This window comes from Lipophrys pholis (assembly GCF_963383615.2).
Source record: "Lipophrys pholis genome assembly, chromosome: 14".
In the NCBI taxonomy this organism is placed as follows: domain Eukaryota; kingdom Metazoa; phylum Chordata; class Actinopteri; order Blenniiformes; family Blenniidae; genus Lipophrys; species Lipophrys pholis.
The window spans coordinates 15537523-15552161 of NC_137633.1; the positions used below are offsets into that span (position 1 = coordinate 15537523).

The window sequence follows — 14639 nt, forward strand, 5'->3', positions numbered from 1 at the left end:
CACAACTCCCAGGCCATTTCAACAACTACCATGAAGCAGAGATAGAGCTTTGCGCTCATATACGAGTCATTATGACGGCCTGCAAAACTTCGAGACTGTCCAATAATGAAATAGATTCACCAGCATGTCACAGATCTATAATGAGCTTCTCAGTACTTGACAGATATATTGAATGGAAACTGCCTGATATTGAAAGTTGACCAGATGTAAAAGCAGAATAGTTCAAAAAATCCCAGGCGTGACTTTATTATTGGTATTTGATGGTCTTTTGAAGCAAAGTTATATCAAGTTTCAAGCACAATGACAAAAAAATAAATAAAAACACACAAATGGAGCTGAATATTTACCCAATCTGTCCCAGGTCAATTACAACTAAATCCTTCTCAAGGAGAACCACCACAGCATAAGGCTCCTGAAAGTCTGGCAAAAACAAAGCAGCACAATATTAAAGTAAAATAAAAAATGTATTGTATCAAAAGACGATTGAGCACATCTGGTCTGTGCTGCAGCTCACCATTCGGATATGGAGTTTCACACAGTGTTAGGAAGTCAACAATGGGATAGTCCATCTCCAGGACGGCAGTGCTCTTCCCGTGCATCACAGTCAGACAGGCTCTCCTCCCCACTGTGTCATAAGACAATCCTCCAGACAGGACCATGAATGGGTCCCTGGGTTCACAAAAACACGCACACTTTAATTGCTTGTTCAAGAAAATTGGGTTTCGTGTGGAGGATAAAAAAAAACAAAACAACTTGTGGTCTAATCAGTGGTAAATGGGCAAAGAGGGACCCTGAATGTTATCGCTGTGCTTTTCTCTGGAGATTATTTGGCCCCATTTCAAGAGGATCGTTAATGGGAGGAGACAACTTTTTAATTAAAATGACAGCTATATTTATCCCTGCCCTCAAATACCTGAGGAAAAAAAAAAAATGGAGGAAAAAAAACTGAATTCATCTCAGTGGAGGTGATCGTTTTGATGGCACATTCATGGGAACGTACCATAATCAGTAACCGCAACATAATGCACAGGTTGCGCGAGCCGATGCAACGTTTGTTATGGCGGAGACCCTTTTATACTGTATCGTCATCACAACAATAACAATGAACAGTGTTTCCAGCTCTTCAGCACGAGGATGCTGCCAACAAGACTGGTTTGTCAGATTCAGGCAGAAAAACAGGAAAGGCCACTTCAAATGCAGGATATAGACTGAAACTAGAATCGGTTAAGACACAGGATGGGTGGAGACTTGCCAGTGTCACACTTACCCAGCCCTTGTTGTTTTGTATTCCACTTTCAGGATAGGCTTGCATGGCTCTGGCTTTTTTCCATCCTTAGGCTGCTTTCCTGTTGGAGGTCAAGCAGAAGGAAAAAAAAACCAAAACACTCGGGTTAAAACTGCACCAGCACCGTGCATATGGTGGCATGCATGCACACATATGGACATATTACTGCAATCCATCTGGGTTTTTTTTTTTTTTTTTTTTTGTTTGGTTTTTTTTTTTTAACACAGTCACACCTTGACAATTGTAGGACGTGGACTGAGTGTTTTTCTTTTAATAGACGTACGTTTCCTCTGTTTATGATGCCTCTGCTCCTCTATGTAAACAATACAACTGTGTGTGTACATAACAGCTTCCTACCATGCGGTGTGATGATCTGCGCAGCCTTGGCCGGGGCTCGTATATTCCACGTGGTCAAAGTGCCATCGGAGTGGCTGCAAACAAACTGTTTCCCCTCATGGTGCCAGGCCACTGAGTGGATTGCCTGGAAAACATGCCGCACCACACCATTAGATACTGAAACATCTTCTTTTTTTTTTTTTTTTACTTTGATTTAAATAACACTGGCATTTTATTTTATTTGCTTCAGTCTTCTCTTTCATCTCAGACACACTGCCTTGTTGAACTCCAACTCCAATGTCTGGGTTTCTATTTGATCAGACCACGGCGATTCTATTCTTACTTATTTACTCGTTTCCTTCTTTGTCATTGTGCCGCTTCCTTCCAGGCTCGTCAAAGTGGGTCATGTGATTCCAACACATAACCTCTAGGCCTCTACAGCCCAGGTACAGATTACGTTTATTTCAGTAAAACACAAAATAATATTATCTGATGTATTCGACAAACCTCATTATCATTTAATAAGGAAATGAAAGAAAATACAGCCGAACAGGATTAAACACTGAGATGACCCACAGCACACTGGTGACCTCACAAAGAACAAAAAAAAGAAAAAGAAAAAAGGAAAAGTAAATTACACCTTACCTCATCATAAGTGTAGCGGTAGTCAGCTTTTTTGGACTTCAAATCCCACAACACCACTATACCACACTCGAATCCAATCAGGAGCTGCAATAACAAGAGAAGCAGAGCGCGGCTCAGCTGAAACGCTCTGAAGCAACATTTTGTACATAAACTGTTACTAAGGCTGGCTTTACATGGCGGGATGAAAACTTTGGATTATTTATATGATCCCCGTCTGGAGCTGAAATATTTAAGGGGTGGATCATCTCCTATAATGCATTTATAAAGCTTTATATTACCAGTCCACCTAACACAGTACAATATATTGAATGATAGACAACCTCATAAGTTGATGTTACATCAACTTTTTATTTAGATAATTGCTTATTTGCAGGCTTAATCTTATTGACTTCAGAAAACTAAAGCTCACTGAATACTAATGACTAAAACCAAAGTGAATCTATTATTAGGAACCATATTTCTCTGACAGAAGAAATTGCTTTAAAGGTTTAGATTTTTTGTGAGGCACTGTATATTTTAACAACACATTTTATTTGCTTATTTATATTCACAGTTGCTTATGTATTTAACTTGTATTCAGACCACTGTGCTGTCAAATGAAGCAGTATCCTCCCCTCAATCTATTAACGTAGACATTTCTAGGAACTATTATTCAACGAAAAATATGGAACTTTCGTTCACTGTGACACCAAAATGTGATGTTTCATTGACATTTTATTAGCTCGAGACTGTGCCGATGCACTGGAGCAGAAAAAAAAAAACCGAGAACATACCAACAGATAATAAAAAGTGGAAACTTCTTTCACATCTCGGGGTAGAAATGTATCTGCTCTGTCCAGACTATATAGCATTTAAAGTTACCTTGCCCTCGTCCATGGGGTTATCGCTGATGTGCACAACAGGCCCCGGGTGTGTCTTGGTGGATCTGTGAGCAGAAAGACCAAAGAAATGTAAGAATATTTGCTTTTTAGCGAGTAAAAATAATATCTAGCCGATGAGTAAAATGTGTCTGAAATATGTTCTGTGGCTTTTAGAGGGAATAATAGCACACAGAAGCCATTAGGAGAGTTGTCAAAAGATCAGAAGTGATCTTTTGTTGTGCAAATAAAGAGAGAGAGAGAGAGAGAGAGAGAGAGAGAGAGAGAGAGAGAGAGAGAGAGAGAGAAAATAAGATTATAGGATGAAAATGTGCATCAGTGCAGCAGAGAAAGAGACATGACACATCAGAGGGAGAAGGGTCACATGAGGGTCTATGAGAGATTATACGAGTGTGGAGCCTGGATCACCGTGGCAACAGAGCATGGGCCATGGAGGAAGTGAAGGTCTGGCCTGAAGAAAGTGTTGCTGCCTCTGAATGTGGTCTGGCTCCACTGACTAATGACCTCATGCCTGCTGATGAGTCGATACAGTCAGAGATGTCGCAGTGACGCACCAAGATATAAACTCCAAAAGGTAATTACCACGACCTGGAACGCCTCCAATACGACTAACTGTTTTATTATGCAACTATTACACCCAAAGTATGAATACAATACATTAAACTGCCTCCAAGGACAATTGTTAAAGTAGTTAAATTAAACAAAAAATCCTTCTTATGATTTGCTGACTGTAAAAGTAGGACACGAAAGCTTGGAGTTTAACTTTAAATGAAATTTGGAAGAATAAATTATCTGAGTGATTATATGCTTCTACTGGATTCACCATGAAAAACAACAGAACTCTCCAAACTTTGATGATAACAAAGCTGCACGGTGGACTAAACGCACCACGTACCCCCTCATCAAGAGCCTATACAACCTTTGAAATACTCGCATCTTTTTGTTTGGTCTATTTGGAGATATTCGATCCACACTTGGTTTCATACACTAATTGCACTGCACCAGAGTTTGTTTGGACATAATCCAAAGTGGCTTGTTTGTCTGGCACACAACAAAGCTTCAGATGGCAATGATCACATTTCATCTCATTTACATGAATGAACCACACAATGAGAGCAACTGTACCGAAGCTTTCCACGCTCAAACTCGAGGCCACTTGTGCAGTTCCCTGTTCCAAATCGGAATTGCTCACAAAGATGGAACCGTTAGCCCACGTCTACTTCTATACACCCAGTACCGACTGCTCCAGTCATTTTCTAAAGACACAAGCAGTCTACAGCAGTGGGACAAAACATGGATGAAGTGTTAAAATATCAAACGTGTAACTGCTGTTTTAAAATTGTCCACCGGGGATTGGATTGTTTCATTAAGATTAGAGGTCAAAATTTGAAAGAAATGGACAGATAATGCCAGGAGACCAGTGAGGTAAAAGCTTGCTAACCTTAGAACTAGTTAAATATCATTAGCGACAAAGCTGTAACATGAGGGGGAGTTTGCAAAAACCTGCTAAAGGCAGCAGAAATCATACAGCTGAAGATGCGACAGGGTTTCTCGAGAGATTTCACATTCACATTGGGGTAAAAAGTGAAAACTTTCAGGAGGTATTTGTATTTTCTGCACTGAAAGTGAGGAAAAACCTCAATATTCATAGGTTATAATGCCAGCTTTTGAGCAGTCTGGGTCCGTTGAGATCAAATCGGGCTGTATGGAGCTCATTGACCGCAAAGAGCTTGACGCCTGGATAATTAAAAGTGTCTACAACAAATGTCTTCATTGATTCATTGTGTCGCGTGATTAATGCGTCTCTCGCCCTGCCACACAGCCATTGACGTGTCACTTTGGGTTGTTTTTTTCTTAACCTGAATGGGGTGTTTATTAAAATATTGGGGTTAACGGAGCAAAGCGGGGTGGTTGTTTTTAAAGGAGACTTCTCCAGCGTGTTAACACTGTTACGCTTCAGAAAACAAGAGAACTTGTGACATGAAAGCACCTCGTCGTCAAAGAGGACGAAAGAAGCTGCAGAGTAAGTCACTACAACACGCGGGAGGAAATGTTTGTGAAGAGGCTGCACACTACGAAGGGGAAGGTGTGTGGGAAGGGTTCATCTCCCAGAGACTGGCCCGCTCCTCCACTAAATCTTTATTTCACACCACATCTTCACAATCACACGGGTGGGGGGTGGGGGGGAGGAATCATTTCCCTTCTCTCGTCTGTTACTGAGAGTTTTAACTAAGCGGATGGCGTACTTTGCTTCGACACTTTCAACTCCAACATCTAACACAGCAATTTATCTGATTTTGCCAGCAGCCTCGCACACACCTTTGTACTCCACGGAAAATTTTACCTGTCAGTCACTGTCTGAAATCAATTTGTTTCGCTGACCCGTTCACCTGCTGGAAAGATGACTTGAAAAGAACAAGTCCTAATGGCTCAGTTGTTGTTTTCCTTATTTTTCACAATATGTTTACCCAGTCCAAGTTTCGATATTGATTCCAAACTAATAATAGAACACTTATTAAAATCAGAATAATTTGAATAAATAAACTGTTGGGCTAAATATTTCGATCAGCGCTACTGGTATTTCTTGCCCCCTTACTCTGGCAAAGCATCTTTCCAATTTGCCACATGAATGCTTTTAACTCGAACAACATCATAGATTAAGAACTACGAAAAGTGATGCTTTAGTACACAACACTAGTACATCATATTTAGGGTTCTTTTTATGAGAGAGTTCAGCCAATGTTTTACCCGAATCTATTGCGCAATGTACCCAATTTAGATTGATCTAATAATGGTCAAATATGTGCAATTTTTGTCATTTTAATACTTTTTTTTCCCCTCCATATTTTACATTGTTCAAATTTGACAAATTGATTTTAAAGTACTGATAACACACTTAGATAACGGTCTGGGCTGTAGTATTTCAAGGAATGGATGATATATGTTTCACTCAATGCGTGGTAACAGGCACTGCATTGCTAATATAACCAAGACACACAAAATCGAATTTTACCTACGTTTGACCCTTGACAAGTTATATTAGCTATCCCACAGGTAACACAGTCGAATATCTGATGCACAGGATGTGCTGCAAAAACCCCCCCAAAAAAACCAACTTGTTTTCCTTGTGATCGTTTAAAGTGCGCGATCACATGGGAGAGTGGGTGACGCCGGAGAAGTCGCTGGGGTCATTAAGTGGGCACTTCCTATCAGAGATGTTCAGTTAAATCAGGCAGCAAACACCTCCAGAAGTCTCAACAGCAAGTCCTGGCAAGGCACAATCACCACCTCCATACCGCCCTCACATTGATCGGAGTTACAGTATTCTCAGCCAGCAGGACGCACTGTATCTGCAGACACAGGCCTCCACATTCCTCCTGCAACTCAAAGTTTCCTGGTCGAGTGTCAACTGCACGAGTGCGTGAGGAAGATATGCAAACCACGGCAGTGAATAAAAGGGAGGGTGGGGTGGGGGGTGGGGGGTGTTTTGAAATCCAGACTTACAGTTCGATGGCTTTGTTCCACATAATAACGTAGCCTGAGAGAGTGAAGGACTCCACGTTGACAATGTGGATGTTTCCCCTTTCTGTGCCGATGTACAGCCATTTGCTCTGGAAGGGCAGGTGGCAGTATGTGATTCTGCAAGAGATCAGGATCCATCAGCGTTTCATTGTCTCATGACTCAAATCCCATTCACAGGGCCACCCTTGTCCCTAATCATGCTGGTCCAACTGGAAGGAGAGGCAAGTGACTAAGATTTAATTACAAAGGCCATGCACTGTGTCACACTAATGAAGCCAGACTATATATAGATCAGCGGGGAGGAAGAGCACAGTAGATACTGCTGTCTTTCCTCAACCGGGAGGAAGATGCATTCAGTCATACAGTACATCTACAATGTCCAACTGACTGACCCCATGTTATCACTTTTATCGTGTTTAGCTACAATTTTCAATGTATTTTTTCATTAAACATGGAAATTGTGGATTAACAAGATGATTATAAATTTGTCGATATTACAAATAAACTAGTGACCAAATGTTTGCACAAATTCAAAATGATATTTGTCAGTATAATGTCATTTTATTGGTTCATTTATTCCAAATATATATTATAAATTGGCCGCATGATGATGCTGTGGTTACTAAAAACATACTACCCGTCTGCTGCTGTCTGGACATTTATTCAAATTGAACATTAATGAGTCGTTATAAGGACACATACAGATCAGCTAATGTGTCAAAGCAACACTACAACAATGCAGATATATGCTAATTATTAACCCTCAGGGATCACTTTACTTTACTCTACTCTTTAGTCAATGACTAATTTGGCATTTTTTACTGTTTACCACTAAAATCAGTTATTTCCTCATTGTAGACCTGCGCATATAATGCCTGTCATTTGTTACAGCTAAAATTGCATTTTTCTACTGACTGAAAAGAAAATCATTATCTGATTCATAATTGAATATTTATTTGACATGCATTTACAGTTTATCGAACCACAGTCAACCTCCAAGTTCAACTTAAACATTAACAAACAGCAGAATATATTACTGATAAATAAGCATTGAGTCATCAAGCTGGTATTTTAAGGGTTGAGATATTTTATCATTTTGATCAGGATGAAAGTTGATCAGAAGTTTTAACCATTTTAATGCAAAAGTATGAATTTGTATTATTTATTAGTAGTTTTTGGGGAGTTGTCAGTAGTTTATTGTTCTATTAGAAAAGTGCAAAATGTCCCTCGTGTGTGGACATGAAGGTTAAGAGCACTGAAGATAACAGAAATGTGATTATAGTTACTGCCCCAAGTAAAAAAAAAAAAAATTAATATTTCATTGCAGTCACAAAGCACCTCCCCTGCTTTTAAATGAAGAAACCTGCAGATGTAACTAAATGCTGATCTTCCATAATCTGCCGCATGTTACCGTACCTCTCCCTGTTAAACTTGAGCGAATGCAGGATCGCTGGGATTTTTTGCCTCAGGTTCCACAGGTGGATGCTGTCGTCAGTTAAGGCACTCACCAGCGCCCCCTGTGGTTAAAAAACAACAACATATTAGTGTTTACAAAGAATCTTGTGGCTTGACAGGTTTTAAATTTTTTTTTATATGACTGTATTATTAGCATATGTGCATAAGTACGGTCATCACAGAAACATGTGGCTATGAAATTCTAATTAATTGCCATGGATACTGGCTAAAAAAACGTACTTGGGCAGAGACATACGGGAGACGAGAGGACAAATAAGGAGTGACAGGGCGGGGCAGGGGACAGAAGCAACAGTTAGTGAGAACGAACCTCGTTGATCAGGAACTGGAGCTGGATGACAGCAGCGCCGCTCTCATGCTGACAGTAGCACTCCACGCCCGCTCGGCCAAAGCTGGGAGAGTTTAGTCAAAGAAAACTGGGAAGAAATTCTTAGGAAATGTGAGACTGATGGTTTACATGGCGAAGCCGCCGTTTCTGGGTTGATGCCCGGGGTTTTCAATGTTGATCATTTTGCTGAACAAGAGGAAAGCTGACATTCTAAATTTGCCGTCTTAAAAAAAGAAAAAGAAAAAAAGGACAACAACCAGATCATGAAGAAAACCAAACCGATGAGTTATAAATAAATTCAGTGGGCCCCGTCTTCCGTATTTATTCACATGCGTCAGCCAGAGTGACGGCAGTGTGATTAACTTAACTCTCACTTCGTACTGCTAACTTCATCACTGAAGCCAGACACTCAAACAGCATGCATGTTAAAAAAAAAAGTTGTGGCTACAGCTGTGCGCCACCGCCACGTATTTGTGAAGTGAGAAGTTTTACAAGGGGAGCTTCTCTCCAGCAGCGTGTGATCAGCCTTATAGACACATCCTGTGCACAGAGACCTGCAGCAGAGAGCAACAGCACAGGATCTAATCATGCAACCGCCAGACGGGCAGATTGGCTGCGAAGGCAAAAAAAAAAGGTGGACTGTTTCTGAACGGTCGCGTCAAAGAGGAGCTCCACGGTGTTCGCCGTCTAAGTCCGTTTTCAGCTGAGACAGCATAATAGCCCTGAACAGGATTAAACCAAGCTGTGATCAAACAATCCCTCGGTGCCTTAAACAAACTAAGGTGGGGTTGCGGGAGACGGTTTCAGGACAGCCTAACCAGCGGGCATCTCCCTTGCCGAGGGACAGACTTTTAGCTGGCGCCAGGCGGAGGGCTGCTGGCAACTGAACTCTCACTCACCCATAACCTTTTCGGCCAGTTTTAGCTCGTGGCCTCACCAATCCTGTACTGCATTTGTCAGAATTATTAATGGATTTCATGTCTCCACCGGTCCACAATGGAGGACGAAGAGTCATTAAGTCTGTTTCGAGCCCTCTGGTCATGCATAAATAAGACCAGAGAAGCAGTCGGAAGCACAAGGATGCTCAAATCTAACGCCGCTGCATATTTGTATTATCATAATGCAGTAGAATCACTCTGTCACAGTAAAAACAAGGTGCACCTTCTTCCTTTTCATTTTCGTGTGAGCATGAGCTCATGCACAGAAAAGGTGTGCAGACCCTGAACTGATTCTGTTATAATGTAGGTTAATGGCACTGCTGAGCAAAGCGACTTTCTGGGCTAGCAGGAAATTACCAAGACAGAGCTCAAAACAAGATTTTATCACTGCTGTGAGCAAGTAAAGGCATTTTTTTTGTACTTCCTTCCACACATGAGGAGCAAAAAATACTCCACTGTGATCAGAGAAGCAAGAGAAAGTAAGACCATGTAACGTACAGAATTGTTTTCTGATTTCCTAACTTCTACATTTCATATGCGGATTCTATAAGACTCTTTGAGGCAGTATTTATTTTTACTATATTGTAATATTTCAGCAAACAAGACATTTCAGGAACTGTAAAAATAACTGACTCACTGTTTCTAGTTAAACCCCTCCCAATATTCATAGATCAGTTAAATATCCACTAAAGGGAAGAAATATGTCGCGCAGCCTGTGTAAATCATTAAAATCTAAGATCACATGAGACCGACACCATTCTGCTCCGTCGAGCTTATCAATGATTTCCTCTCTGTTCCTGGGAGTCTTCAGACATCTCACACTTAAGTCACAATGTTTGAACATCAACACTTCCCCATTAGGTAAACCATGGTGGTGCACCACAGCATTTCAACATCAGCAGTTTTTCCCCCTGACAAAGAAGACCGATGATCATGAGAGCAAGAAGTTATTGTGACTGTGTTCCATATGAAAGCCGTTATACTCATTTCATTTATGTTTTTGTTGAGAAGATTCAAGTCTGTATTGGGCTTAAGAGGCCTTCCTGTGTGCGAGTTTCCATGTTCTTCCTGCATGCGCTCGGGTTTTCTCCCAGAGCCGTGGCTCTAAATTATCGTTCTCCTTTAGTTTGGCCCGTCATGGACCGGTGAGCTGTCCAGGATGCACCATAAAAGATCAATGGATAAAAATGCATCACAAAACTTCCTCCTCCTGAACTGATGCCAATTCACATCAAAATATCTATACAGTATAGATTTAGGTGTTAAAATTGAATCAGGAAAAGGGAGGAAATGTGAGGTCCTGTTCGGAAAGTTCAAACTCTTTCCTTTCACCACGATCCAAGTGAGTTTCTTCTCACCCAAACATGACGTACAATTGATGTTTAGGGTTCAAAACGAGCGCTGGAAGTGACTACAGTAACACGCTGATTAAAACACTGTAGTAGAGACAGATCTTGTAAAAGCAGACATTTATTGCTTGTAGACACCTCATTGAGCTTCTGTCTACTGAGCTGTGGCAGCGTTTCCAAACTCCAGGGGCAATGAGGTGGATCGATAAAGCCCGTCTTTTGATAAATGGACCAATTGCCTGAATGACAATAATCCCCATCAGCTCCACCTCGCACATTAGGACAACATGGAAGCGGTGTGTGTGTCCTCTGCACTGAGAAAACACAGCACTCTCTTAATCTGGAGAGTGGATAAAGACGAGGACGGGAGCGCTTCTAATAGAAATCTAAACAAAGCAGATGGACCTCCTGAGCGGGGCATAGGGGGAAAGAGCAACATGGATATGAATGAACCAACTCACGTGACGTCTGAAAGTACCGAATCCAGAGGTTAGTGTTGCTGCTTCGACTTATTCTCACTTGTTTAGCTGTAAAAACTTTTTTTTTTTTTTTTTAAATCCTCGAATACAAACAATTACAAAAATGACTTCCCAGTGCCTGGGGGGGGGGGGGGGGGGGGGGGGGCAACATCATGCAGTAGCAGCTTGGTTGTGCGTGTCTGTTTGTGTTGTGTAAGTCCACTTATGTTTATAGAACATGTGAAGTGGCATTCTGGCACTGGATGGGCAGCGCAGTTGATGAGGTTGGCTCCTCGGCATATGGCAGAGGAGCTGCTCATGCTACTGCAGAGATACCACTAATGAGCCCGGGTGCTCCAGGAGAAGAACGCTGCTGGCTGCACACAAACACTTCCTCACCAAGCATCCACCTCTAAAAACCCTCCACTTCCCTCAACTGCAGTCTGGATATTCCTTTCAATGGATGACAAAAGGGCAGACGTGATCACGTATCATGTGATTTCTCCAGAATGCTTAATAGTCGCTTGGTCATATGATGTGAAGCAATCTCAGGAACTTGGACATGGCTCGTGACCCAGGGGTGATGTTGGTGGTGTTTATATGTGTGCATATGAAGGACTGGGGTGTTTAAAAAAAACAACAACTGTTGAATCACTCAGGTTTAACTTTCCTTTTGTGTCCATCTTCATTTTCATGCGAGAGGAAAAAAAAAGGATACAGCCTCAAAGCTCCAGTCTGAGTCCCGATGGCCAAGATTTTCTGTACAGGGTCAAAAGCCATTGAGGACGGTTGATACGGGAAGCCATGACGCACAGTCTGAAGGAAAGAGCAGAATTTATATCAGACCTCCACTCTGCTAATCAATCATCTCCTACACGGTCAAGCTGGCATGAGCTGAGAGAGAGAAAAAAAAACAAAAAACATCCTAATGCCCTTCATACGTAATCCATCAATGTGGAAAATTAGTCTCATTATGAAAATAAATTAGATAAGGCATAAACATTAGTGCAAATGGAGACTGGGATGTTTCCCTAATAACTACCTGACATGTATGTGTGTAAACTCAGCCCCACAGAACGGCGATAAATCAATCTTCATCCATCCGAAGGCTGATAATCACCCGCAGCATCATTGAAAGCGCCTCTCAGGAGGCCAGCCACCAAAATGTTATCATCAGGCTTCTGTAACTCAATTGTTTCAGGTTGGTGAATTTAGCCCACCAACCGCTAAGCTGTGTACAGTTTGTAGCAGGATTACGTAGCGGGTAATGCCCCGGCCCGTAACCTGGGAGCTGACCTGTTCTGCTCCCAGCTGGGGGGGGGGGGGGGGGGGGGGGGGGGGGGGGGGGGGCTCTCAGAGAGGTTTCAACACATCTCAGGGAAAATCTTCACAGTCAGACCCGAGAGCCAGCATGACTCAACCAGGCAAAATTTAGCAACAGGAAATCTTGCATGATGAGACTGCCAGGTTGGGATTCAAACGATGGCTGTGATTTTAGGATGGTGGCTGACAAGCTTCATTTGTTGGAACCTTCCTAGTTTGCCTACAGGAATGAACGTAGACCTGGGAAACCACTAGTTTAGGTTATATGTGTTATCCTCTTCAAGACAGGGGGGCGGGGGCGGCACAGGAAATAAAAATGCAAACAAAACAAAAAATCCACACATCTTCCTTGGCATATTCAGGAGCAGCTACATTTACAGTCTAGTTTTGAGAGAAACTGTGTGTTCCTTGTGTCCCAAAGCTAATACAACTCCACTTTGACACTTGAATTGACGTGTGGATTATGTCCCCTCTCCTCGGGAGCGGAGGAGTTATTCCAGCCACAGGCATGCGAGTGTTGTATTGTAAGATTATGAGCTGATTATGTGAGCTGGCTGACTGGAGAAACTGGATCCAACCCACAAGACAAGAGCCTGTGGAAGTGGTTCGAATTGATTTCGCCCCCTGTTATTAAACGCCACTGCAGCCATAACTTGTGCTTTAAATATGAAGACTTTAGATGTGTGTGATTTGCATGTATGTGTCTGTGTGTGTGTGCGCACTATATGGACTGATAGTCATGCCAATGAGAGGCAGCAGCAGCAGCAGCTCTGATGGGGATGAAAACAACGCCAGTGTTCGGTCACGCCGCTGTCATCTGACTGTCACAGTGCAAAAGCAGCCCTTCTTTTTTTTCATATATAATAACGGAAACCCACCTTGCAAAGCTGAAAATGCTCCGACTGGAGAGTCTCCTGGACAACGTCGTTCTGACTGGGAGTACCCGGCTGAGCGGCGGCGGAGGAGGAGGACGAAGAAGCCGCTGTCAAGCCGTCCAGCACCTTCCTAATGTTAAACTTCTTCATTTTCCTCCGGTACAGACGCGACGGTTGAGAAAACGGATCGAGCCAGCCACCATAAATCGGATAGAAGGGGGTAGCCGCTAGCTAGTTTAGCCCGGAATAACGCACAGTTAATATCCTCCAGTCTACATCTCACATGTTACGGAGGGTGTCTCGAGCGCACTCTCCAAAACCACCCGGCCCACGATCATTGATTTAACGAGTCCTTTTCCGATGTGGGTGTTAATCCGCCATTTATGTGTCCGGCTCTGGCTCTATTCAATCCGGATCAATCGTTTCCGTGAGCAGTTTGCCCCAGCAGAACAGTCTCAGCGGGTAGCAGGCAGCTCGGCTACGGAAACGCAGTGAACTGCAGCGGGGACTGAGCCTGCGCTCTGGGAGCACCCGGATGTTGGCCGGGTGTTACGGACCATTCTGTGACCGTGTCAGATCATGTGATGACCAGCGAGTGATACCACAAATAGATTCTGTTTGTCCTCGCCGCCAACCTTTCTGCCTGGACAGACGTTAAAATACATTTTTTATCTTAACACCTCACATCAAAACATTTACAATAACAGCACTATTTAATTGAAACTTAACCCTCTTCGTTAGGTGATTTTTACAAGTATGTACAGTATGTATGTTAGGTTAGATACACTGAATGAGGTCTGTCAGATAGTAAAGATTATTATTCTATTCACTTGACAAAATGCTGAATGTTGGCACAGTGGTTTGTGCTCTCGCCTCAGCAAGAAGGTCATGGGTTCACATACCATCCAGGCCTTTCTATGTGAAGTTTGCATGTTCTCCCTGTGTGTGTGTGTGTGTGCATGGGTTTCCTCCCATGGTCGAAAAGCATGCATGTGTGGTTAACCAGTGACTCTTAAATTGCCCCTAGGTGTGAATGTGAGTGTGTGTGGTTGTCTGTCTCTGTGTGTTTGTCCTGTGATGGACTGGTGAACTGTCCAGGATGTATTCTGGCCTTGCCCATAGTGAGCTGGGATCAGCGCCAATGCTCTGTGACCCAGTGGTTTGCACTTTTGCCTCATTGCACTACTTGAGTTCTCTCCAGATACTCCAGTTTCATCCCACAGTCCAAA

The 14639-nt window shown here is 42.6% G+C and overlaps 1 protein-coding gene across 3 annotated transcripts in view; it reads right to left on the bottom strand.

Annotated features, from left to right (window-relative positions):
* The window catches only part of stxbp5b (syntaxin binding protein 5b (tomosyn)), a 29113-nt gene extending 15205 nt beyond the window's left edge, over window positions 1-13908 (bottom strand). For all 3 annotated transcript variants that reach the window (XM_080479339.1, XM_080479338.1, XM_080479337.1), the window contains exons 1-11: window positions 13414-13908; window positions 11931-12028; window positions 8450-8531; window positions 8083-8183; window positions 6649-6783; window positions 3128-3191; window positions 2267-2350; window positions 1643-1766; window positions 1268-1346; window positions 515-669; window positions 348-420 (exon numbers count right to left, since the gene is read on the bottom strand). In XM_080479339.1, the coding sequence (XP_080335465.1) occupies window positions 348-420; window positions 515-669; window positions 1268-1346; window positions 1643-1766; window positions 2267-2350; window positions 3128-3191; window positions 6649-6783; window positions 8083-8183; window positions 8450-8531; window positions 11931-12028; window positions 13414-13560 (1142 nt within the window). In that variant the 5' untranslated portion in view covers window positions 13561-13908. The remainder of the gene's footprint in view (window positions 1-347; window positions 421-514; window positions 670-1267; window positions 1347-1642; window positions 1767-2266; window positions 2351-3127; window positions 3192-6648; window positions 6784-8082; window positions 8184-8449; window positions 8532-11930; window positions 12029-13413) is intronic.
* Window positions 13909-14639: the final 731 nt, after the last annotated feature.